Source organism: Manihot esculenta, chromosome 4, assembly GCF_001659605.2.
Source record: "Manihot esculenta cultivar AM560-2 chromosome 4, M.esculenta_v8, whole genome shotgun sequence".
NCBI lineage: Eukaryota > Viridiplantae > Streptophyta > Magnoliopsida > Malpighiales > Euphorbiaceae > Manihot > Manihot esculenta.
Window position 1 is genome coordinate 10,147,254 of NC_035164.2, and position 27,936 is coordinate 10,175,189.

Below are 27,936 nucleotides of genomic sequence, written 5' to 3' on the forward strand. Positions count from 1 at the left end.
TTTTTTAATGTTTGAAATGGAATGTGATTATTATAAAGAGGCGTTTCTTTTTAAATGCGTTTGAAATTGAAGGTGATTATTATAAAGGCAATTTTCAGAGGCAGTTGTCAATTTAGTCTCTTCTACTGAATATCACGCGATTCTCTCTCCCAATATTTTATGGAAAGTGGAAACACAGAGCCTCAGTTTCCCCTTGTTCTGGAAATACATAAACTCTCTCTTTTTTAAGTTTTTTTCTTCACAATTTTCGTTGATAATTTCTTGTTGTTCTGAATAAACAAACCTCTCCATTGTATGGAAATAATTTCGTAGTTTCAGGCAGGTGATTTCGACAAGGGATCGGTAAGCCTCTGATTTTTCATTCATCTATTTAAGTTTCTGATTTCTCCTTTGATGGTTTCTAAGGCATGGGTCAGATTTTCCTTGATAATTTCTAGTTGTTCTGAATGCACAAACCTCTCCTTGTCTGGAAATTATTTCGTGATTTCTTAGGCAAGTGATTTCGGCTGGTAGTCTGCAAGGGATCACTAAGCCTTTTATTTCTCTTTCATCTATCTAAGTTTCTTGTTTCTACTTTGTTAGTTTCTGAGGCATGGGTTACGTTTCTATGAGGCTTTCTATAGATGTTTTTCTTTAATCCTATTTCATTCTTCTTCAATCTTGTTTAAGACGTCAATTGGGATAGAAATATGGGTTACATTGTAATGGGTTTGATTTTGTTAAAAAGTAATGGGTTCCTCTATTATTCATCCAATTTCAAATAGTTAACTATAACTGAGCTGGTTTACCAAATCTTTAATTTCTCCCATTGAATTGTTAATGAAGGATTTTTTTATACTATACTAAATAAATTAGAGATGTAGAAAACTCTCCCAGATACTTACATCTATTGTCTGGAAAGATCTACCTATAGAAACCTTCAACTGAGAAATTTCAGCCCTAGAAGTGGACCCATTGTCAATAATACATTTTCAAAATCAAAGTTTATAAATATAGGTGTATTTGTGAGATGAAAGTTTATAAATGAAAGCTCAAAGTTCATTAGATTCAAAATCAAAGTAAAATCACATAAGTTGTATTTTTAGATTAAAATTTTACCAACTTAAAAATTAAGTTCAATTATATTTTTAGATTGGTACTTCCTGAAAAATAACAAATGGCTCTGAAATTAGTCCTTTTAGAGAATAACATTTGCATCTGCTGCAGATTGCAGATTCTGCATTCTTCCATTGTGTTCTTTAATTGGTGCTTGTTAATTAGGGTGTTATTAATTTTGAATATCATATAAGGTTCAGGTTTATGCTATAATTCTTCTAACTTTTTAAGGTCATTCAGCCATATTTATTTGATATTGAAATTGAATTTTTACTTGTGGGATTTTCAATGAAGCTAAATTAGAAAAAAAAAAAAAAAATCAAGAATGCATTTTCAATATTCTGAATTACATGTGAGCTTCTATGGGACTGAACCATAGAGTCTGTTCAGGTTCTTCGGCCGTCGGAGATACTAGAAATAATTGGTAATATTAGCATATAGATTTGTGATTGTGCAGAGAAAGATAAAAGTAACATACACATAAATTATGGATTTTGAAAGCGAGAAGAGAAAGCTTACAAGTCCTAACCCATGGCAGAGGGATCCAAAGGAAGCATCAATTAGTAGGTTTTTTTATAAGTTTCTTTGCATTTTATTATACTTGTTTTGCTTCTACTTTCTGACTTTTCTCTTTATGAATTCACTTGTTTTGTCTGCATAGCCTTTGATGATATGAATTACTTAATGAACCATGCTTTGAAGCGTCCCAGTTTGCTGCACTTTTGGTTAAACATAACATATGTTTGGATATGTATACCAAGAGAGCTGTTTTGAAAGCTTCTCCATCTATTGTTGGTCTAATGTCTTATTCAGGTAATCTATTTATTTATTTTTTAATAATTTATGCTTTACTTTTCTGATTGCTTATATTGGGTTTTTTCCTCACGGCTTGCCTATTTTTCCTTTTTTTAATATTTTTTTCTTTTCTAATTATCTTAGTTTGTGCTGTATCCTATACATTTATCTATACAGGAAAGGAGGAGATATTTCAAGGTTCTGGAACTATTATAGAAAGTGATGGTAACAGTGGTGTTATATTAACTTCTGCTAGTTAGGTGTCGTATGGGCAGAAATTCAGTAGCAGATGATGTAAAGGTGGCTTTTTTTTTACCATATTTTCCACTCTTGATCAGTGATACTGCCATTTATGTTCTGTGCAATATGATGCTCTGAGTTTATAACTGTATGCTACTTTTTTTAGGTTGTTGCACACCTATCAAATGGTAATTCATTTGATTGTCAAATCTTGGCATTTGGTTTCCACTATTATATTGCTGCCTTAAAGATCCAGTCAGAGTCAGATGCTCCACTCCCAACTGCATGCTTGGCACATTTGGATGATTCTATCTCAGTTGATCCCAATCAGCTTTACATACCTGAAGAAAAACCTTTTCAGCTTTGCCCACATTCAAAATCATTTAATCTCATCCCTGGGGATACATTAATTGCGCTTGGACGTTATTTTATAAAGCCATATGATGTCATGGCTACTATTGGTGAATTCAGGTAAAGCAATATAGATTAACTCTGCTGTTTAATTTAATTATATGTCGGACATATGCACTTTCTCTATTATGAGCTATTATATAGTGTAAGTGTATTTCCAATATGACTACCTAATTGCTATCTTAATCACTAACATTATTCTTTTTTCTTTTAGTCTCAATCGCTGTGAATATGATTGTAAAGAGCTGTTGAGAGTGAACTGCCAAATCACAAGAGTAATTTCCTCTCCCCCATTTGTCCCTTCCCTCTCTACTTTGCTTTACTTTGTGGGTTTTCCTTTTGCTTATATTCATTTGGTAAGACACATTGAAGTTTGGTTTTACTAAGGTGATAGATCACTTGTCAACATTTGTTGTGAAACTGGTATACATTTTATTTATAATGAATAAGGTCTTGAAGGTGTGAATGAACTTCGAAACTTAATGAGCCAAGTCGTTGAATGGAGCATCAGTTTGTTGTATGAAAGAGTTCAACTTCTTGATTGCCCATGATGATTGGCTCTGATACGAAGTTGTTATGTGCCCTTGAATAGGATCTTGTCACAAGTCGATTAATTGGAAAATTCTCCACTCGCCAGACTGATCTTCCCTTATTTATGTTTCTACTGTTTTTTGAGGAGCCTATTGTAAAATAAATAATTTGAGAACTCATTTGAGAGAATTCTCATTTCTCATAAACTGATGAATAATATTTTCTGAATGTTTTATTCAATGATCTCAAGTGCTTTTTTATAGTGAAGGCTAGCAACTAAAAAATCAAATTAGAGATAGCAAGCTGAATTCTGATCTTATGTGTTGCAACCACTTTGATAAGAATCTATCAAATAGAGGGATAATGCATATCCATAACAAATTTACAATGCAATATAAATGAGATAGCATAGAGTTCATACTTTTCTAGAGATTAGTTGGTCTATCATTCCCATTATCTATGTTGTGTATTTTTTTTGTGGCAAGTGTTCTGTAAGGTGTAATAAATTTATTCCTATTCCATCATATGATTTATATTTTAGATATTATGCCTTTTTAAAGGCGAATTTTACTGTCCTCGGTATAGGGGCAATTTATGTATTCAGTTGATCAAAATCTAACCATTGCTATTCTAATGATTAATGTTGTGGCCTAGGGAACCCCGCCAACCTTGGCTTGGAATGGAAGTTACTAACCTTTATGCAGCTGATGTGGATATTTTAGAGAAGATCGTTCAAAAGTTCCCTAACGTATTTAAGGGGGTCATTGTTGAAGAGGTATCGTCTTGTTTCATGCAACTTGTTTCTATAAGGTTGTGCAACTTGTTTCTAAAGGATCATAGTACTTTGGCTAATACCGTTATCCTCAGTCATAGTTGTATAAAGTTCGAGGGACATGAGGGCGTTGGGGTACCTTAGGCTTAGGTTCAAGGGACCTTTCAGGATTGAGGCACATGTTTATATAAAATTTGCATAAAAGAATAGTTAATTTTCATTCTATGCATAAGCAGCAAATATTGAATCCAAGGCTGATAAAAAAAGATCATCAATGATTCCTTTAGATATAGTGACATTAACAATTTCTAGCTTCTTGCTGGTCAAAAGAAAAAGAAAAATTCTCTATCTTCATCCTTCAAGCTCTATCAGCGCACCATAGTTAATTTAACACTAAAAGAAGATTACTACTGTATTGGGCTTATTTGTTTTGCAAAAAACATATATGAGAAAACATTTTTTGATAAAAGCATTTTGAGAAAATAACTTATTTTCCATTGTTTGGTTGCAATCCTTGAATTAGTTGGATTTTTTCAACTTTTGGAATGTGCCCAACTATAAGATTATTTAAACCTCTTAGAACCTCATTGTTTTCTGTGTAATATTAAAGTATGGGACAAAGACAAAAAGAAAAGGATAAATTATGGTAGTCAATGGTAGTTAGTTGATCAACTGATATGTATTTACATGGCTATTTTTAATGTTATAGGTTACTTTTCTTTTAGGCCTTGTTTGGTACAAATGTGTCTTGTTTGGTCCAAATCTGTCACTTCCTGAGAAGTCACTTCCCAGGACCTAACTTAATTAGGTTGGGGTAGTTCCCAGGACCTAACTTAATTAGGTTGGGGTAGTTCCCAGGACCTAACTTAACTAGGTTGGGGTAGGTAAGTTATTTCCCCCCACCAAGGGAGGAAAAAAACTTTTCATTAACTGCAATACGAAAAGTGGAAATAGTGATGGGAAAAAACTAGTTGGATAAATAAGAAGTGGAAACTTCACGGAGGTTGAGTAGTCAAAGGCCTCTCTCTCCCATAGCCAATACATTCTTTTTGCAAGTTTTTGATTTAGGAATGGTCATATTGACCTATCAATTGAGACTTCATTATTATATCTTTTCTCTGTAATGTTCCTCCACTGCGCCCTTGGATGTTGCCTCATCAATACTTTTTTTTTACTTTACATTAAGCATAGAATTGTGAAAATCAGTTCACGTGCATGTAAAGTGTTAAAAGTTCAGCTTGCCTTCCCAACATTGTTGAATTTAACATATGTCATAATTACCTAGGCAACTACTAGAAGAGTTTTTCAATTTCATTATTTTGTTGTGCATGGTGAAAACGGGGACATAGACGATGACATTATTGAGTGTCATATGATTCATAGCCTTCTCAAATTGAATCTAACTGAAGCAAAAGTTCTTCAGTATTTTGTCTTACCTTGATGCACTCTGTGACCACAATAGTGTTTTAATTTCATCTATATATATAGTTTAGTAAGTGGAAGTTCTAGCATATGATTTACTTATTTGTAGTTTCTGGTTACCATCCTAAATGAAGTTTGACAAATATATTTGTGTATTAGTATTCCCTCTTGAATCTAGCTAACTAATTGCTTATTGTTTTGATTGTTATTTTAACCTATTAATGATTCTTTTCAAGTACTTGATTTGTGGATAAAGTATAAAGCATAGTTCAAACTTTTCCAATGAATATTAAATCAGTGTGTTTACTATGTGCTTATCTTTCCTAATTAATTTATTCTTTCTAATTGGATATTGGATTATTCTACCTATTAACCGTGAATAGGTTATGGCGGGCTCATCTGCTGATTCTGCTGGGATAAGTCCCAATGATGTTATAGTTCAATTTGGAGGAAAAACGGGCTTTTTGCAAATTTAGGGGCGGGAGAAGTTTTATTTGCGGATTTAGGATTCGGAAAATATTAATTGTCAATTTGGGGCGTGGCAGGCGGAAAGAGCGCCTGGCGCCTCTTTGAAAGGTGCCTGGCGCCTCTTTGAAAGGTGCCTGGCGCCTCTTTGAAAGGTGCCTGGCGCCTCTTTGAAAGGTGCCTGGCGCCTCTTTGAAAGGTGCCAGGCCCTGGCGCTTCTCAAAGAAGCGCCAGATGAAGTTTTGGCGCCAAGCGTGGCCTGACGGCCCTGACGCCTCTTTGAGAGATGCCAAGCGTGGGCAGAAGGCCCTGGCGTCTCTCAAAGAAGCGCCAGAGCAAGTCCTGGCGGCCCTAGCGCCTCTCAAATAAGCGTCATGGCAAGTCCTTGTCCCCAACCCATATGAAACCCTCGAAAATATATTATTATTAATAATATATTTATAAATTAAAAATATTATATATTATTATTTTAATATATTATAAATAATAATTTCATATTATGGAATTTGTATATATTAAAACTAAAACTATAATAAATGTACAAACTTTTATTAATGTTTAAATAAAATTAATAATTTATAATGAAAAAAAATGAATTTAGTAATGATATAACTAAATTTAATTTAAAAAATAAGAATAAAATTAATAACAATTAAATTTAATTATACAAAAATTCACATTAATATTCTCCATAATGTCTAACGATGACCATATTAATGACCGCCCGTGCCACAATGTCGTGGTCTCCTCTCATCAGAACGTCTTGTGTTGTACCGACGCCCGTCAAATGATGGCTCCTGTTGAGCCTCTTGAGAATTTCCAACATCATCGTCAGCCATAGATATATTTAAATCAGGAGGTTGAGATCGAGGTCTTGAACTCTCCCCAACAACTAGATCCTGAGTTGCAAAGCTGAAATCTCCTGAATAAGGGGTTGCAGAAAATAACTCAAGAAAATCCGAAGAAAACAAGCTAAGTCGGCTTGAGGGATCATCCAGTGATTGTCGAGGGAATGCTGGAAAAACAGACTGTCGAGGGAATGCTGGAAAAACAGACTCTGATGGAGTATGTGGTTGCGCAGGGGAGAAGAAGTCGAACGACGTGCTAGCTATGCCTTCCTCTGCAGTCTGATCGTAATTGGAAGGAGTTGGAGTAAATGAATGAAAAGGCATAGAAGAAGGCCCTGGTGTCCATCCTATATACTGACTCTTAAAATCGTCTCCATAAGTGGGCATTTGTGAAGATTGGCCCAATTCTGTATATGAGCCGTATGGATGGAATGCAACCGGTGATGGTATTTGCATTACACCAGGGTTTGGCGTAGGCCGTGGAATCTCCGTCTCCCTTGATGGCCTGGTAGTGTGGCGACGATATCGTGGAGGATTCCTGGAGGAGGAGGGTGTGTCATGTACATCATCTGGAAGCGGTTGGGAAGGTGGCGTCGGCTGTTTAGGTGGTATTTGGGAAATGCGATCGAACAAACGAAGTGCATGAAACATTGAATTAACCGCATTTCCAATCTTGTCTACTGTTGGGTGACGAACTTGACTCGCCCATAAGCGGCAGTTTTCCAGATCATCCTCTTGCAAAATGTATTTATTAAGATATCTATCCCAAAAGTTAAGTAATATAAATATTTATATAATTAATACATAAATCATAATGATTCACCCATTATCACAGCGCCGATTGATGCACCCTTTTGAGACACCCACCGATGTGCAATTATTCTGTACCATTCCATATACTGTGAATGGTAATGTAACGGCTGGATCATAGTATTGCTTGCGACAATCCATCGGTGCCTTGATTTCCAGAGCGTAATTCAATGTTGGTTCTCGGTCATCCAGTTGATAGCTGAAGAAGTTAATTTTATTGAATGCATATTATCTGTTTGACGTGGTGGTTGTGGAATGGGTTGAGAAAATCCAAATTGTTTCAGCACCCTGTTAGGTTGATGCCACTCAACAATATGAAAACAAATCAGTGGAACAACTGATCTCCATATTTGTCTACCCTGTAGACAGTAATCTGGCATAGCGTCCACCACAACATCAGAGTATGGCTCCCATATAAACTATGTAGATAAGATAATGTAAAAGGTTAAAATTGGATAATTTGAATTGACATGTAATTAAAAGGTATAGAATGATGACCTCTTCGGCTTTCATGCGGTCAAGTTGGTACCGAAGTTGCACTAGCACATGCGTTGTAACTTCGGTAATACTTCTAGCATTACTCCACCTACACAATTTATAGTTTGGAATTAGTAACAAGATGTTGGATTTGATGGTATAATAGTACACAATTTACAGCACATACCGACTACTAATCGGTGTATCTGGAAGGGGATGTATCTGGGAGATGGTAAGGGCAATTATTTTTATTCTGTCCCATGCCCAAATCTGTAAAATATGCAGTGGCCCGCCAATTTGCTGCACTTGTGGTGATGTTGCTCTGCAAAGCTCTTTATAAAGCCAAGCAAGGCAGGCTGCACCCCAGCTATATTGACCACAGGTGTTGAAATTAGCGAGTAGTGGCAAAAACATTAGATTGACCCTATGAGCAGACCGATCAACAAACAGCGATCCACCTATTAGCCGTAATAGGAAAGCTCGAGCATGCCTCTGAATAGTAACATCATCATCGTACTCTGGAATTTGGTCAAAGTTATTTCTCAACCAGGTGAGTGCAACAGTATTTCCCTTCACAACTTCACGATTCGGGACCAACCCAAGAAATCTTGACATAGCAATTGCCAAGGCTGTCCTGTAGTCCCAGTAACAGCATTGCCATCAATAGGCAATCCAGATATTTGTCCCATATCTTGAAGTGTAACAGTACACTCTTCATGGGGTAACATAAAAGTATGTGTTTCTGGTTTCCATCTCTCAACCAAAGCCGTTATGAGGTGGTGATTTAAGTGGAAGAAGCCTAATCGAACAGCTCCGTAAAATCCACTAGCACAGAGATAAGGGATAAGCCTGTCATCAATATCATGACCGTGTAATACGGTAGAGGATCGTCAGCATGTGATTACACCAGCCTCTTGTGGATCATCCCACACGGCTTGGGACCTATGAGATGCTTGGAGATATAGCAATGAAGTATCACGTGGTTCTGGGTTGATGAATAATCTACTGTCATTTGAGCACTCTTCCTGCAAAGGGTTATTACAACTATCAATTCCTTATGTCAATAATTTTAATTGTTAGACATGAGGATAACATAACAGAAATAAAAGAAAAATGTGAATTTACAAGGCAATTCTTTGTTTTGGTACAAGTGATAATGACATAAACCTTACCTCCTAAACCTTACCTCTTAAACCCTAACATATTACATAATACGATAAATGCATGTAGACATTTCAACAGCATTTTGGTAGACAATGTGGCAAATATTTTGTAAAATCGCCACAATCATTGTCACTATAATCAGACAGGTCATTATTGTGTATGTTGAAATTGCTGGAATATGATAACTGACTATCATCGTATACACTTGGAAATTCACATTGTTCAGCATGATATTTATCCAGCCTCATTTCCATAAGCCTAATTTCCTTAAGTAGTTGATCCTTGAGTTTCTTAACATCTTTACATGTATTTTGCAAGCCATGTCTGTCGATGTAGCTTTTGGAATAGGCAACTCATGGTAGCCACAATAAGCTTCTAATTCGCATCGAATCTCCCACAAACGTTGCCAATCAGGTTGAAGAGCAATTGCCACATTTCCAAAATTAGAAATTTTTGTGGAATGATATCCGACAAATATATGGTTAGCAAAACCTTGTTTCAAACAACTATTAGTTTGTTGATTTGAAAAACATTGCTTGTGACCATACCATGAACAACTGTTTGGATCTATATATTTGTCTATTAAGTGTTATGACTATTATATTTTCTCTTTCCTCTGCTTGATTGGCATGCTGACGACTCACAAAGATCTTTGGAGGATGACATTTTCTGGATGTAACATGCGTATGATCAAATGGTTAAATGTCATAAACAATCAAGGAATCATAACAAATTACAGATATTTGCAGAAAATAGGCCATGTGAAAATCATAAAATTTTATTCACAGTACATGTGTTTTTATTATGTCCTGATTGGCCACATATAGAACAGTGATTTTTTCCGGGAATATTAACTTTTGCAACCCTCCAATCCATTTCATTCTGGATCCTCGATGGCTTTGGTCGCCCTTTTTTCCTAATTCGGTTCTTGTTTGGAATTAGAGGTAATTTCTAATCTGCAGGCCAATAGTCTAAATTACCTAATGGAATGAACATGTCTTCGTAACATTTAAATGACCTTTCGAGAGTGTAGTAGCTATCAACGAATTGCTCATAATCAACAGACCTCGACATGCATGCTGCTATGGCATGTGAACATGGGATACGCATTTCTTGAAATTTATCGCAACTACAGGTCCCTTCTATAAGCTTAACAACTTGTTTTTGACCTGTTTTTGCACTTCGGACTTCGACAACCAAATCATCACGATTAAATGTAGCAACACGATGGCCATTTGCTGACTGTGCATTTTTTTGTATGACTTCACCAATTGACTGGGTGAATCTATAGCCATCTTGTTGCTGCCAAAGAAATTGACTCCTTCGAATATCGAAGTAATGCGCACATTGATAAAATATTTTTTCAACCATTGCTGTAATAGGCAAAGCTCGAAAGCCTTTCAACATTCCATTGACAGACTCAATGGTGTTAGTCGTCATTGATCCATATCGCTTCCCACCATCGTGGGAACGAGTCCACTTCTCCAAAGGAATCTTCACGGCCCATTCAAAGGTCTCGAGATTTACTTTCTTAATTTTATTCATCGCGTCATAGAATTTCCTCCTCTGGTTATGATTAGTTGTTACGGTAAAAATATATTATTGAATATGAATAGGTTATATACAATAAAAATTTAAATTTAAAATAAGTAATCGCAAATAATGTTTTACCAGTCTTTCGCAAACATTCCTTCATTGTTGCATTCTTGAATTTTGTGTTGTAATTGCTCAAAATGTGTCGTATGCAGTATCGATGATGTCCACTTGGTGATTGCCACCAATCCTGTTCCATAGATTTCTTAATTTCAATGTGACGATCAGAAATGACACATAAATCTTCGCGTTCTGTGACATAAGCTCTCAAACAAGACATGAACCATCCCCAATTATCTGAATCCTCCTCCACAATTGCAAAAGCCAATGGAAATATCTGATTATTTTCATCAAGCCCTGTTGCACACAATATACACCCACTATATTTAACGTATAGGAATGTACCGTCAAATAAAATTACTGGTCGACAATGCTTGAATCTTTCAATAGATTGACGATAAGCCCAAAACATGTGATCAAATACACGAGAAGTACGATCCAAACGATCGTTTATGTAATGGGGATCATCTTTAATTACGAAGATTGAACCAGGATTGAAGTGGCACACTGCATTTATGTACTTATGGAGCCTTCCATACGATTCATCCCATCCACCAAAAATTTTCCTAATTGCAAATTGTTTTGCCTTCCATGTCTTTGAATATGTTGGTTCATATCCAATTTTATCTCTAACTTTTGCCTGAAGTGTTTTTATTTTAATGTGTGGTTGTTCTTCTATCATAGGCAAAATAAATTGACATATAAATTTATTATCCAATTGAGGATGGTCTTTTTCAACTATTGGATTAGAACATGTATGCGGCCATCATACGATACAATTCTCCAAACCTCAGATTCCTCCTTCTTTGATGCACGCAGATGCCATTTACAGTTATGTTTTTTATATTTGCATTTAATACTATATGTTTTCGTCTTGGTCTCATCAGAGCAAAACTTATGATGTCTACGCAAATGATACTCCTTTGCTGCTGCTATGATAGCATCTCTGTTCGGAAAAATCATCCCAACGGAAAACTCTTTATTCGGATTCCAAAACATATCAGTCGGTGGCTTTGCGTAAGGGTCTACACGCATTAATTCAAAATCTATTTTTGAAAATGGGGGTGGATGCACAAATTGCAAAATAGGATTAGTATACTGAGGAACAACATTATCATCAGCTGATAATAATTCTTCGTCCTCAATCCAACCACTTTCATACTCGTTAATGTCAGAATCAGATAACCTCTTTGAATCAACATATTCATCATCTTCATCAACAACTTCATTGACAATATTATCAACACTATTCAGGTTAAAGTCTTTAGTACAAAATGGATTTGTTGGACATACTATAATTTCATCTTGCTCTTCAATATTCGGACGCAAAATACAATGTGAATTCTCTAAATCATCAATATAAGAGGGACCGGCACAATCATCTTTCTGATTTCTGTGAATATCTCTAACGACATCGACATAAAAAATTATGCTTTCAGATCCTAGTATACATACGTAATCGAACATCATCTCTACATCGTCATCATTGAGCAGCTGAACTAGTTCAAATTTGTAATCGTTATCACTAATAATTGGTTTCCTATATTCAATCTTGCATATGAATTGATTATGGTCTAACAAATTTGTAGAGCGAACTATTTTCATAAGAAGATCCTCATAAGTCAATCTTCGGTTCATACGGAAGAAATTGTGCTGACCTCCAACATAGGCGTAACCTAATTCGGTTCTAATAACATGTCCATCCCAGTGTACAATGCCATAAGTCGGACAACTCATTTTTGTCAAATTTAGTCCACATTTCAAGCATAACAAATATAGAATAAGTATTTAATTAACGTTAAAATTTAAGTGCAATATAATTATGCATATCTGTTTGTTGTAATCAATGCGATCTAATAGCCTTGGTTTGAAGATTGTCTATCAAACTGCAATATAAATTTTAATTTTATGTTTAGCACCAAATACATAATATCGTTAAAATAAATATTATTAAAATAAATACATTATATCATAAAAATTATCAAATAATAAGAATTATATTACACCACATAAATTGTTAAATAAATATATTAAATAATGTAACTAATCTTCACAAATTATTTAAAATTGAAAGGAGGGTGTATTGAGATTAGGAATAGAAATTGTAAGGGAAGTTGAGTAGAGTGGAGGAGAGTAAGAGTTGGAAAATGAGGTGAGTAAGGGTGGGGCGGGGATATTTATAAATAGAAACTTGGCGCCGCTTTAAATGGCGTCAGGCTTATCGAAGACTGCATCTTGGCGCCACTAGCGCCAGGTTCAGGTCTTCCACCAGTCCCGAGGCGCGTCCGGAAGACGCATCGAAACTTAACCAGCTTGGGACCATTCAAAATAGCGCCAGGTTCAGGTCTTCCACCCGTCCCGAGGTGCCGCGCGACCCGTGACTGATACTCCTGTCCTTGGCGCCACTTAAAGTGGCGCCAGGACTTGGGTGGGAGAGATTCTATGCCATGAAGAGAAGAGACCATAATGGCACCTCTTCATGGTAGAGATACTTTGCATGAATAAAGCATAGCGCCTCTTTAAGTGGCGCCAGGTCCTCTACAACATCCATATTTTATTTTGCTACTTTTAACTTACCTTTTTTCTTTCTTAAATATATTTTTTTTAAATTTATTGATGTTGTATTTTTTATAATTATAATATTTCAAATAAAAATTTCTAGATGACTAAAAATTTAGTTATATCGCAATGTGGCTTATAAAATGAATAGAACACTCAACTTTTTTTTTTCTCCATATTTATCAATATAACAAATATAATTTAATAGAATGACGTTCTTTTATTAAAAATTTAATATTTTACATTTGTAAATTAAATTGTAATTTTCAATATACTTTAAATTGTTTATGCATTTATAATTAATTACAATTAAATTAACTATATTTTTTATTTTAAATTTTATAATTTAAGATCAATTACCTACATATTATATTTTATACGTTTTAATCTAAACCCAATTTTTAAATAATTATTAATTAAAATTTTTACTAATAAATTTACAATAAAAATATTAATATTAAATATATGTAACACAACAAAATAGACATTTATAAAAAAAACGATATTACAAATTTAAAATACTAACTAATTACATAGATTTTAATATATCTATTTATTTTTACATTTTCCGAATTTGCGCCCTTCGCTTGAACGTTTTGCGGATTTAAATGTTCTTCCCATTCTTTGTTCCAAATAATCATACATATTCGCTTGATAACTGGTACGTTAACCTCCTCCTGAAATTAATAAGTCAGTAAGTATATTGATTAAAATATGCATTAAAATTAAATATTAAGCTTAACTAAATACGTACCTCTTAATATTCTATTCTCTCTTTTACAAAATTCTTTTTGCGAAATAGAAAGACTGTATTGGAGACGCATGTAAGGTGCATAATCCAATTTTTCATAAATACGAAAATAATAATTGACTATATCAGAATAATTTTCTATTTTGGCTTTTGAGCAAATAAAACTTAAAATCTTAAAATAATACAACGGAACAGTTTCAATCAAAACATCAACCATTTCTATATTCCGCATGTTATAACTAGAACAAATTGTTTCTTGCAAATAATAATTAAGCCATAAAATATGTTGGAAAAAATTGCTCTGAGAATCTATTTTTAATTTATATATTTCTTTCCACATTCTTTTCACTCTATTTTTAGCAAATTTATCTCGTAAAATTTTTGGAACAACATAAATATAAGCCATAAATCAATTAAAACAGAAAGAGGAAGATGATAAAGAAGTTAAAAAAAAATTCAACAGGAAAGAAATAAGTAAAAGCAGAGATGAAAACAAGCGTAGCAGAGGTGAAAATAAGCAGAGATGAAAACGAGCGTAGCAGATGGGGCATTTATAGGGTGAAGGTGGCGCCTCTTTAAGAGGCGTCAGGATGGGTTGGCGCTTCTTTAAGAGGCGCCAGGGCGATGCGTTTTTCGGGCTTTTTGCAAATTTAAGGGCGGGAGAAGTTTTATTTGCGGATTTGGGGTTCGAAAAATATTAATTGCCAATTTGGGGTTCGTGGCAGGCGAAAAGAGCGCCTGGCGCCTCTTTAAAAAGCACCAGGCTCTGGCGCTTCTCAAAGAAGCGCCAGATGAAGTCTTGGCACCTATCAAAGAGGCGCCAAGCGTGGCCTGACGGTTCGCAGATAGGTCGGTGCTTCTTAAAGAGGCGCCAGCCTCACCCTGGCGCCTCGGGAAGCCTGACATCTCGAAAAAACGCATCGCCACGCCTCTTAAAGAGGCGCCACCTTCACCCTATAAATGCCCCATCTGCTACGCTCGTTTTCATCTCTGCTTGTTTTCACCTCTGCTACGCTTGTTTTCATCTCTGAATTTTTTTTTAACTTCTTTATCCTCTTCCTCTTTCTGTTTTAATTGATTTATGGCTTATATTTATGTTGTTCCAAAAATTTTATGAGGTAAATTTGTTAAAAATAGAGTGAAAAGAATGTGGAAAGAAATATATAAATTAAGAATAGATTCTCGGAGCAATTTTTTCCAACATATTTTGTGGCTTAATTATTATTTGCAAGAAATAATTTGTTCCGGTTATAACATGCGGAATATAGAAATGGTTGATATTTTGATTGAAACTGTTCCGTTGTATTATTTTAAGATTTTAAGTTTTATTTGCTCAAAACCCGAAATAGAAAATTATTTTGATATAGTCGATTATTATTTTTGTATTTATGAAAAATTGGATTATGCATCTTGGATGCGTCTCTAATACAGTCTTCCTATTTCGCAAAAAGAATTCTGTAAAAGAGAGAATAGAAGATTAAGAGGTACGTATTTAGTTAAGCTTAATATTTAATTTTGATGTATATTTTAATCAATATACTTACTGACTTATTAATTTCAGGAGGAGGTTAATGTACTAGTTATCAAGCGAATATGTATGATTATTTGGAACAAAGAATGGGAAGAACATTTAAATCCGCAAAACGTTCAAGCAAAGGGCGCAAATTCGGAAAATGTAAAAATAAATAGATATATTAAAATCTATGTAATTAGTTAGTATTTTAAATTTGTAATATCGTTTTTTTTATAAATGTCTATTTTGTTGTGTTACATATATTTAATATTAATATTTTTATTGTAAATTTATTAGTAAAAATTTTAATTAATAATTATTTAAAAATTGGGTTTAGATTAAAACGTATAAAATATAATATGTAGGTAATTGATCTTAAATTATAAGATTTAAAATAAAAAAATATAGTTAATTTAATTGTAATTAATTGTAAATGCATAAAAAATTTAAAGTATATTAAAAATTACAATTTAATTTACAAATGTAAAATATTAAATTTTTAATAAAAGAACGTTATTCTATTAAATTATATTTGTTATATTGATAAATATGGAGAAAAAAAAAGTTGAGTGTTCTATTAATTTTATAAGCCACATTGCGATATAACTAAATTTTTAGTCATCTAGAAATTTTTATTTGAAATATTATAATTATAAAAAATACATCAATAAATTTTAAAAAATATATTTCAGAAAGAAAAAAAGGGTAAGTTAAAAGTAGCAAAATAAAATATGGATGTAGTAGAGGACCTGGCGCCACTTAAAGAGGCGCTATGCTTTATTCATGGAAGAGTATCTCTGCCATGAAGAGGCGCCACTTATAATGGCGCCATGGTCTCTTCTCTTCATGGCAGAGAATCTCTGCCATGAAGAGATTTAAATTTCTTTTTTACATACTACTTCCACTATTTAATAACTAATTAATATGGTTGGTCCCATATTTTTCAAAAGTTGAATATATTTTTTGACCAATAAAAATTGAAAGCTAGTCTTATAGTAGCTCCAAAACCTACTGGGATAGCAATCACCAAACAGAACAGTGATATCATTGGTCTACTTATTCCAGCTAAGCACAGACAATTGAAAAATCGGAGGATTTTTTTTTTGCCATTAGACGGTAAGGGAAGTCGATTGTAAGATCATTAATTTTTTTAAAAACGTAGTGTCGGCTAAGGGAAGTATTGGCACTATGGAATGTTGTGTGGGAAGAGACGTGTCACAAACAGCAATTGAAGTCATCAACTTCACCATCGTACTTCTCTTCATGGCAGAGATTCTCTGCCACCCAAGTCCTGGCGCCACTTAAAGGTGTATCTGTCGCGTGGCGCCTCGGGACTAGTGGAAGACCTGAACCTGGCGCTGTTTTGAATGGCACCAGGCTGGTTAAGTCCCGATGCGTCTTCTAGACGCGCCCCGGAACTGGTGGAAGACCTGAACCCGGCGCTGTTTTGAATGGTGCCAGGCTGGTTAAGTCCCGAGGCGTCTTCCGGTCTGGGAGACACCTCGGTACTGCTACAAGACCGCATTCTGGCGCCACTTAAAGTGGAGCCAGGATGCGGTCTTCGATAAGCCTGGCGCCATTTAAAGCGGCGCCAGGTTTCTATTTATAAATATCCCCGCCCCGCCCCGCTCCACCCTTACTCACCTCACTTTCCAACTCTTACTCAACTCTTACTCTCCTCCACTCTACTCAACTTCCCTTACAATTTCTATTCCTAATCTCAATACACCCTCCTTTCAATTTTAAAGAATCTGTGAAGGTTAGTTACATTATTTAATATATTTATTTAACAATTTATGTGGTGTAATATAATTCTTATTATTTGATAATTTTTATGATATAATGTATTTATTTTAATAATATTTATTTTAACGATATTATGTATTTGGTGCTAAACATAAAATTAAAATTTATATTGCAATTTGATAGATAATCTTCAAACCAAGGCTATTAGATCGCATTGATTACAACAAACAGGTATGCGTAATTATATTATACTTAAATTTTAACGTTAATTAAATACTTATTCTATATTTGTTATGTTTGAAATGTGGACTAGATTTGACAAAAATGAGCTGTCCGACTTATGGCATTGTACACTGGGATGGACATGTTATTAGAACCAAATTAGGTTACGACTATGTTGGTGGTCAGCACAATTTCTTCCGTATGAAACGAAGGTTGACTTATGAGGATCTTCTTTTGAAAATAGTTCGCTCTACAAATTTGTCAGACCATAATCAATTCATATGCAAGATTGAATATGGGAAACCAATTATTAGTGATAACGATTACAAATTTGAACTAGTTCAGCTGCTCAATGATGATGATGTAGAGATGATGTTCGATTACGTATGTTTATGAGGATCTGAAAGCATAATTTTTTATATCGATGTCGTTAGAGATATTCACAGAAATCAGAAAGATGATTGTGCTGGTCCCTCTTATATTGATGATTTACAGAATTCACACTGTATTTTGTGTCTGAATATTGAAGAGCAAGATGAAATTATAGTATGTCCAACTAATCCATTTTGTACTGAAGACTTTAACCTGAATAGTGTTGATAATATTGTCAATGAAGTTGTTGATGAAGATGATGAATATGTTGATTTAGAGAGGTTATCTGATTCTGACATTAACGAGTATGAAAGTGATTGGATTGAGGACGACGAATTATTATCAGCTGATGATAATGTTGTTCCTCAGTATACTAATCCTATTTTGCCACTTGTGCATCCACCCCCATTTTCAGAAATAGATTTTGAATTAATGCGTGTAGACCTTTACGCAAAGCCACCGACTGGTATGTTTTGGAATCCGAATAAAGAGTTTTCCGTTGGGATGATTTTTCTGAATAAAGATGTTGTCATAGTAGCAGCAAAGGAGTATCATTTGCGTAGACATCATAAGTTTTGCTCTGATGAGACCAAGAAAAAAACATATAGTATTAAATGCAAATATAAAAAACATAACTGTAAATGACATCTGCGTGTATCAATGAAGGAGGGATATGAGGTTTGGAGAATTGTATCGTATGATGGGCTGCATACATGTTCTAATCCAATGGTTGAAAAAGACCATCCTCAATTGGATAATAAATTTATGTCAATTTATTTTGCCTATGATAGAAGAACAGCCACATATTAAAATAAAAATACTTCAGACAGAAGTTAGAGATAAAATTGGATATGAACCAACATATTCAAAGACATGGAAGGCAAAACAATTTGCAATTAGGAAAATTTTTGGTGGATGGGATGAATCGTATGGAAGGCTCCGTAAGTACATGAATGCTGTGTGCCACTTCAATCCTGGTTCAATCTTCGTAATTGAAGATGATCCCCATTACATAAACGATTGTTTGGATCGTACTTCTCGTGTATTTGATCGCATGTTTTTGGCTTATCGTCAATCTATTGAAGGATTCAAGTATTGTCGATCAGTAATTTTTGTTGACAGTACATTCCTATACGGTAAATATAGTGGGTGTATATTGTGTGCAACAGGGCTTGATGGAAATAATCAGATATTTCCATTGGCTTTTGCAATTGTGGAGAAGGAGGATTCAGATAATTGGGGATGGTTCATATCTTGTTTGAGAGCTTATGTCACAGAACGCGAAGATTTATGTGTCATTTCTGATTGTCACATTGGAATTAAGAAATCTATGGAACAAGATTGGTGGCAACCACCAAGTGGACATAATCGATACTGCATACGGCACATTTTGAGCAATTACAACACAAAATTCAAGAATGCAATAATGAAGGAATGTTTGCGAAAGGCTGGTAAAACATCATTTGCGATTACTTATTTTAAATTTAAAATTTTATTGTATATAACCTATTCATATTCAATAATATATTTTTACCGTAACAGCTAATCATAACCAAAGGAGGAAATTCTATGACGCGATGAATAAAATTAAGGAAGTAAATCTCGAGACCTTTGAATGGGTTGTGAAGATTCCTTTGGAGAAGTGGACTCGTTCCCACGATGGTGGGAAGCGATATGGATCAATGACGACTAACACCATTGAGTCTGTCAATGGAATGTTGAAAGGCTTTCGAGCTTTGCCTATTACAACAATGGTTGAAAAAATATTTTATCAATGTGCGCATTATTTTGATACTCGAAGGAGTCAATTTCTTTGGCAGCAACAAGATGGCTATAGATTCACCCAGTCAACTGGTGAAGTTATACAAAAAAATGCACAGTCAGCAAATGGCCATCGTGTTGCTACATTTAATCGTGATGATTTGGTTGTCGAAGTCCGAAGTGCAAAAACAGGTAAAAAACAAGTTGTTAAGCTTATAGAAGGGACCTGTAGTTGCAGTAAATTTCAAGAGATGCGTATCCCATGTTCACATGCCATAGCAACATGCATGTCGAGGTCTGTTGATTATGAGCAATTCGTTGATAGCTACTATACTCTCGAAAGGTCACTTAAATGTTATGAAGATATGTTCATTCCATTAGGTAATTCAGACTATTGGCCTGCAGATTATGAATTACCTCTAATTCCAAACAAGAACCGAATTAGGAAAAAAGGGTGACCAAAGTCATCGAGGATCCAGAATGAAATGGATTGGAGGGTAGCAAAAGTTAATATTCCCGGAAAAAATCATTGTTCTATATGTGGCCAATCGGGACATAATAAAAAGACATGTACTGTGAATAAAATTTTATGATTTTCACATGGCCTATTTTCTGCAAATATCTGTAATAGTCATAACACTCTAATAGACAAATTTATAGTCATAACACTAATAGACAAATTTATAGATCCAAACAGTTGTTCATGGTATGGTCACAAGCGATATTTTTCAAATCAACCAACTAATAGTTGTTTGGAACAAGGTTTTGCTAACCATATATTTGTCGGATATCATTCCACAAAAATTTTTGATTTCGGAAATGCGACAATTGCTCCTCAACCTGATTGGCAACGTTTGTGGGAGATTCGATGCGAATTAGAAGCTTATTGTGGCTACCATGAGTTGCCTATTCCAAAAGCTACATCGACACACATGGCTCGCAATATATGTAAAGATGTTAAGAAACTCAAGGATCAACTACTTAAGGAAATTAGGCTTATGGAAATGAGGCTGGATAAATATCATGCTGAACAAAGTGAATTTCCAAGTGTATACGACGATAGTCAGTTATCATATTCCAGCAATATCAACGTACACGATAATGACTTGTCTGATTATAGTGACAATGATTGTGGCGATTTTACAAAATATGTGCCACATTGTCTACCAAAATGCTGTTGAAATGTCTACATGCATTTATCGTGTTATGTAATATGTTAGGGTTTAGAAGGTAAGGTTTATGTCATTATCACTTGTACCAAAACAAAGAATTGCTTTGTAAATTCACATTATTTTTTTATTTCTGTTATGTTATCCTCATGTCTAGCAATTAACATTATTGACATAATTAATTGATAGTTGTAATAACCCTTTGCAGGAATGGAGTGCTCAAATGACAATAGATTATTCATCAACCCAGGACCACGTGATACTTCATTGCTATATCTCCAAGCATCTCATAGGTCCCAAGTCGTGTGGGATGATCCACAAGAGGCTGGTGTAATCACATGCTGACGATCCTCTACCGTATTACACGGTCATGATATTGATAACAGGCTTATCCCTTATCTCCATGCTAGTGGATTTTACGGAGCTGTTCGATTAGGCTTCTTCCACTTAGATCACCACCTCATAATGGCTTTGGTTGAGAGATGGAGACCAGAAACACATACTTTTATGTTACCCCATGGAGAGTGTACTGTTACACTTCAAGATATGGGACAAATATCTGGATTGCCTATTGATGGCAATGCTGTTACTGGGACTACAGGACAGCCTTGGCAATTGCTATGTCAAGATTTGCTTGGGTTGGTCCCGAATCGTGAAGTTATGAAGGGAAATACTGTTGCACTCACCTGGTTGAGAGATACTGCCATTTATGTTTTGTGCAATATGATGCTCTGAGTTTATAACTGTATGCTACTTTTTTTAGGTTGTTGCACACCTATCAAATGGTAATTCATTTGATTGTCAAATCTTGGCATTTGATTTCCACTATAATATTGCTGCCTTAAAGATCCAGTCAGAGTCAGATGCTCCACTCCCAACTGCATGCTTGGCACATTTGGATGATTCTATCTCAGTTGATCCCAATCAGCTTTACATTCCTGAAGAAAAACCTTTTCAGCTTCTCCCACATTCAAAATCATTTAATCTCATCCCTGGGGATACATTAATTGTGCTTGGACGTTATTTTATAAAGCCATATGATGTCATGGCTACTATTGGTGAATTCAGGTAAAGCAATATAGATTAACTCTGCTGTTTAATTTAATTATATGTCGGACATATGCACTTTCTCTATTATGAGCTATTATATAGTGTAACTGTATTTCCAATATGACTATACCTAATTGCTATCTTAATCACTGACATTATTCTTTTTTCTTTTGGTCTCAATCGCTGTGAATATGATTGTAAAGAGCTGTTGAGGGTGAACTGCCAAATCACAAGAGTAATTTCCTCTCCCCCATTTGTCCCTTCCCTCTCTACTTTGCTTTACTTTGTGGGTTTTCCTTTTGCTTATATTCATTTGGTAAGACACATTGAAGTTTGGTTTTACTAAGGTGATAGATCACTTGTCAACATTTGTTGTGAAACTGGTATACATTTTATTTATAATGAATAAGGTCTTGCGTTTCCGTTGTAACATATATATTTTCTTTTGTAGTGTGGCATTGGGGGCCCATTTATCAACTATTATGGGGAAGTTATAGGAATCTGTTTTCATGATTTGGGTTTTACTCCTTTTTTGCCAATTAATGTAGCTTCCAAATGGTGGGAGCACTACAAGAGATGTGGGTATGCACCAAATCTTTCTAGCTATCATTTTACTGTCAAATGAATAATGCACGTGTCTGTTATGTTTAAATCTCTTTTCTTTTTGTTCTTATCATTTTATTAAAGCAAATAGCAAAAGGTACCTCATGTCTCGCATTTGGAGACATTTCAAAATATTTATAAAAGAGACACAAGGCTTTTTATATAATCATGGTTTTAGATAATGGCTATCATGTTATTTTATGGTGTTATTTATAGTTCTTTGAGGGGTTTGTTACTTATTACCCTGTTATTAAAAGGCATCTTGTGGGTTGCATAGGGAACAACAATTACAAGTGTTAATGACAGTTATTTGGAATTAAGCAACGGTAATGGACATTACCCCCAATGATGCATTTGGTAAAAAAAAGCATGCACACTGTTTTCCTGACGTGTAATATTTTTTTCTTCCCCTTCTAGTTCCTTTTGAGATGCACTTGGCAATTATTTTAAGTTTTCCTTTTAGAACTTGAGGTAATTACTGGTCATGTGTGATAAGTTCCATCAAATCTTAACTCTAATTTATTTTTAATTGATACACTCAAATAGTCTAATGGGGTGCATATATCACCCTTCTTTTAATTAACTACAGAACCTTAAGTTAACCTTCTTCTTTGTCATGATTTCTAAATCACGAGTGTAAACCTGTCTTATTTAGGACTTCTTTGGCCTTAATGCTATATCTAAATGCACTCTGTGGAATTTTGGAAAATTTTCCATGTGTATGGTCAACACTAATGAAAGAACTAAAAGTGGGTAGATGATATCCATTAATATTCAATCTAAACATTTTATGAGATGTTTCTATGGTAAGAAATTTGTTATGTGCCCTTGAATAGGATCTCGTCGTAGGTCGATTAACTAGAAAATCCTCCTCTTGCCGGACTGACTTTTCCTTGTTAATATTTCTACTTTTCTTTGAGTAACCTATTGTGGAATAAATTGAGAACTCGTTTGAAAAAATTTTCAGATCTCATAAACTGATGAATAATATTTTCTAAATGTTTTATTCAATAATCTCAAATGCCTTTTTATAGTGAAAGCTACATTTAGATTGTATCAACATTTGAATTCAAAATACTTACTATTTTCTATTAAAAATTAAAAATTTAACTAAAGATAGCAACTAAAAAATCAAATTAGAGATAACAAGCTAAGATACTGATCTTATTTGTTGCAACCACTTTGATTAGAATCTATTAAATAGAAGGATAATGCGTATCCATAACATTATCCCCTTCTTTGAGAAAAAGCTGACCTCAAGCTTGTCCTCGGTCATCTTATTCAATAATAGGAGACCTTGGATCCTTCAACTCCATCGAAAATAATTTTTTGTATTGATTGTTAACAGAATATGTCTTATCATAGTTATAGCAGAGACCTTTAGCTTGATGTTCAACCATTTTTGTCCTGCTAAGTCTTTTGACAAATGGAGTTGAGGTGCTTTCGACATTTGAAGACGCTCCATTATTGCCAGAAGATGGTGTAGACCCTTGAAATTCAAGACCTGTAAGGTGTCATCATTAAATCAAATTGTTGTTTCTTCTCGAATGTTCGTGCAAAATTCATTGTTGTAACTAAATTAGGAGGGGTTTTAGTTCCACCTTAAGCCGAATAGTCTTCGACAATCTCGCAGTAAAAAAGTCAACTTGTTGGTTGGTTCAAACAATTGTTGCTCTTGCCAATAAGGATTGAAATTAGCGTTGATAAATCTTCTACTGATTCAACTTGCTTCAAATTCACCAACTCCCCCAAGGGATTGCTATGAAAAGGACTACTAAATCGCAAGTTGCAGTTCTCCTTGAACACTTGCCATGTCATTTTAGGTTCTTCTTGTTCAAGTCTATAATACCAAAATTGAGTCTCACCCATAAGATGGAAGGCAACTAGATTGACTTTATCTGTTTAGTTTCGTATATCTAGGCACTACAGAATGATCATTATTTGGTTGGACAATTTTGTTGACCGCTACTCGTTCCATCTTGGTTTTGGTTTGCTCCTCTATTGAAGGTGCGAATGAGCTCCGAAACTTAATGAGCCCCGGCTCTGATACGAAGTGGTTATATGCCCTTGAATAGGATCTCGTCACAAGTCCATTAATTGGAAAATTCTCCTCTCGCCAAACTGATCTTCCCTTATTAATGTTTCTACTTTGCTTTGAGGAGCCAATTGTAAAATAAATAATTTGAGAACTCATTTGAGAGAATTCTCATTTCTCATAAACTGATGAATAATATGATCTCAAGTGTTTTTTTATAGTGAAGGCCAGCAACTAAAAAATCAAATTAGAGATATCAAGCTAAATACTGATCTTATGTGTTGCAACCACTTTGATCAGAATCTATCAAATAGATGGATAATGCATATCCATAACAAATTTACAATGCAATATAAATGAGATAGCATAGAGTTCATATTTTTCTAGAGATTAGTTGGTCTATCATTCCCATTATCTATGTTGTGTATTTTTTTGTGGCAAGTGTTCTGTAAGGTGTAATAAATTTCATCCTATTCCATCATATAATTTATATTTTAGATATTACGCCCTTTTAAAGGCGAATTTTACTGTCCTCGCTATAGGGGCAATTTATGCATTCAGCTGATCAAAATCTAACCATTGCTATTCTAATGATTAATGTTGTGGCCTAGGGAACCCGCCGACCTTGGCTTGGAATGGAAGTTACTAACCTTTATGCAGCTGATGTGAATATTTTAGAGAAGATCATTCAAAAGTTCCCTAACGTATTTAAGGGGGTCATTGTTGAAGAGGTATTGTCTTGTTTCATGCAACTTGTTTCTAAAGGATCGTAGTACTTTGGCTAATACCGTTATCCTCAGTCATAGTTGTATAAAGTTCGAGGGACACGAGGGCTTTGGGGTACCTTAGGCTTAGGTTCAAGGGACCTTTCAGGATTGAGGCACATGTTTATATAAAATTTGCATAAAAGAATAGTTAATTTTCATTCTATGCATAAGCAGCAAATACTGAATCCAAGGCTGATAAAAAAAGATCATCAATGATTCCATTAGATATAGTGGCATTAACAATTTCTAGCTTCTTGCAGGTCAAAAGAAAAAGAAAAATTCTCTATCTTCATCCTTCAAGCTCTATCAGCGCACCATAGTTAATTTAACACTAAAAGAAGATTACTACTGTATTGGGCTTATTTGTTTTGCAAAAAACATATATGAGAAAACATTTTTTGATAAAAGCATTTTGAGAAAATAACTTATTTTCCATTGTTTGGTTGCAATCCTTGAATTAGTTGGATTTTTTCAACTTTTGGAATGTGCCCAACTATAAGATTATTTAAACCTCTTAGAACCTCATTGTTTTCTGTGTAATATTAAAGTATGGGACAAAGACAAAAAGAAAAGGATAAATTATGGTAGTCGATGGTAATTAGTTGATAAACTGATATGTATTTACATGGCTATTTTTAATGTTATGGGTTACTTTTCTTTTAGGCCTTGTTTGGTTCAAATGTGTCTTGTTTGGTCCAAATCTGTCACTTCTTGAGAAGTCACTTCCCAGGACCTAACTTAACTAGGTTGGGGTAGGTAAGCTATTTCCCCCCACCAAGGGAGGAAAAAAACTTTTCATTAACTGCAATACGAAAAGTGGAAATAGTGATGGGAAAAAACTAGTTGCATAAATAAGAAGTGGAAACTTCATGGAGGTTGAGTAGTCAAAGGCCTCTCTCTCCCAGAGCCAATACATTTTTTTTTTGCAAGGTTTTGATTTAGGAATGGTCTTATTGACCTATCAATTGAGACTTCATTATTATCTCTTTTCTCTGTAATGTTCCTCCACTGCGCCCTTGGATGTTGCCTCATCAATACTTTTTGTTTACTTTACATTAAGCATGGAATTGTGAATGTTGAATCCCACATCAGTCGTGGAAAGGGGTAATGTGCCCCTTATATGAGCCATAGGCACTCCTCTCCCTTGAGCTAGCTTTTGGGGTGAATTAGGCCTGGCCCAAATTTAACATGGTATCAGAGCCTCCCCATCTAATGTTGGGCGCCCCATAAATGTGTCACGCACCAGTAAAAAATTCTAGGCGTGAGGGGATATGTTGAATCCCACATCGGTTGTGGAAAGGGGTAATGTGCCCCTTATATGAGCCATAGGCACTCCACCCCTTGAGTTAGCTTTTGGGGTGAGTTAGGTCTGGCCCAAATTTAACAGTGAAAATCAGTTCACGTGCATGTAAAGTGTTAAAAGTTCAGCTTGCCTTCCCAACATTGTTGAATTTAACATATGTCAATCAGTTATTTATTTGAGATAATTACCTAGGGAACTACTAGAAGAGTTTTTCAATTTCATGATTTTGTTGTGCACGGTGAAAACGGGGACATAGATGAAGACATTATTGAGTGTCATATGATTCATAGCCTTCTCAAGTTGAATCTAACTGATGCAGATGTTCTTCAGTATTTTGTCTTACCTTGATGCACTCTGTGACCACAATAGTGTTTTAATTTCATCTATATATATAGTTTAGTAAGTGGAATTTATAACATATGCTTTACTTATTTGTAGTTTCTGGTTACCATCCTAAATGAAGTTTGACAAATATATTTGTTTATTAGTATTCCCTCTTGAATCTAGCTAACTAATTGCTTATTGTTTTGATTGTTATTTTAACCTATTAATCATTCTTTTCAAATGCTTGATTTGTGGATAAAGTATAAAGCATAGTTCAAACTTTTCCAATGAATGTTAAATCAGTGTGTTTACTATGTGCTTATCTTTCCTAATTAATTTATTCTTTCTAATTGGATATTGGATGATTCTACCTATTAACTGTCAATAGGTTATGGCGGGCTCATCTGCTGATTCTGCTGGGATAAGTCCCAATGATGTTATAGTTCAGTTTGGAGGAAAAACAATAAAAAGTTTTTTGGAGGTACAATACTTTTCTAGTTGTCAATTAACAAATACCTGTACTTATATGCAGTAATGAAAATAGGCATTGGTCTTGTTTTTCTTTAATTCCAAATCGGTATCAGTTATTTGAAGCAATGTGGGATAAGGTTGGGGATCCAGTGGAGGTGATTGTGATACCAGCAAGTAATAGTGTTCCTTTGCGTCTTAGTATGGTGGTGGATGAGGCTACATCAAATAATTTGTATAGGTAAACTCCCTTGTGCCTGTTGTTGTCTCAACATGTTTATGGAAAGTAGAACCATGTAATTGCATGGGCATGGTAAATACTATGATGTTGTTCAACTTCATTTTACATTGATGATTCCTTTCTTGGTCAGCTGGCCACTTTGGGAACATGCGAGATGATATTGCGATCCGTGGAAGTCGCAGGTGATAGGTTTTTGATATGTGGTTTATGTTTTTATTGCCATTGTTGTAGTGTAGTCCACGGCTTCATTTTCTGCTTTGTTTTGTAGATGATGATGGTGATGGCAGATAAGATAATGAGCTTATTAATGTATTGCCACAACATTCTGAGATTTAATAAAAAGTTTGATCAAAGGATATTTTTTTTTTT

At 34.7% G+C, this 27,936-nt stretch overlaps 1 protein-coding gene and 1 long non-coding RNA gene across 2 annotated transcripts; both read left to right on the forward strand.

Moving 5' to 3' along the window:
* The first annotated feature begins 67 nt into the window (after positions 1–67).
* On the forward strand, positions 68–27,936 carry LOC110612551 (putative protease Do-like 14). Its single transcript, XM_043955586.1, is given in 15 exon segments — positions 68–342; positions 1,553–1,658; positions 1,757–1,908; positions 2,068–2,190; positions 2,297–2,601; positions 2,756–2,816; positions 21,540–21,844; positions 21,929–21,935; positions 22,032–22,061; positions 22,278–22,408; positions 25,076–25,085; positions 25,088–25,195; positions 27,247–27,339; positions 27,443–27,567; positions 27,698–27,936. Coding segments are annotated over 12 exon segments (1,236 nt in total). The 5' UTR covers positions 68–342; positions 1,553–1,658; positions 1,757–1,908; positions 2,068–2,157; the 3' UTR covers positions 27,726–27,936.
* On the forward strand, positions 3,854–5,723 carry LOC122723554. Its single transcript, XR_006350522.1, has 2 exons — positions 3,854–4,652; positions 4,686–5,723. It is a non-coding gene; the product is annotated as an uncharacterized LOC122723554 (long non-coding RNA).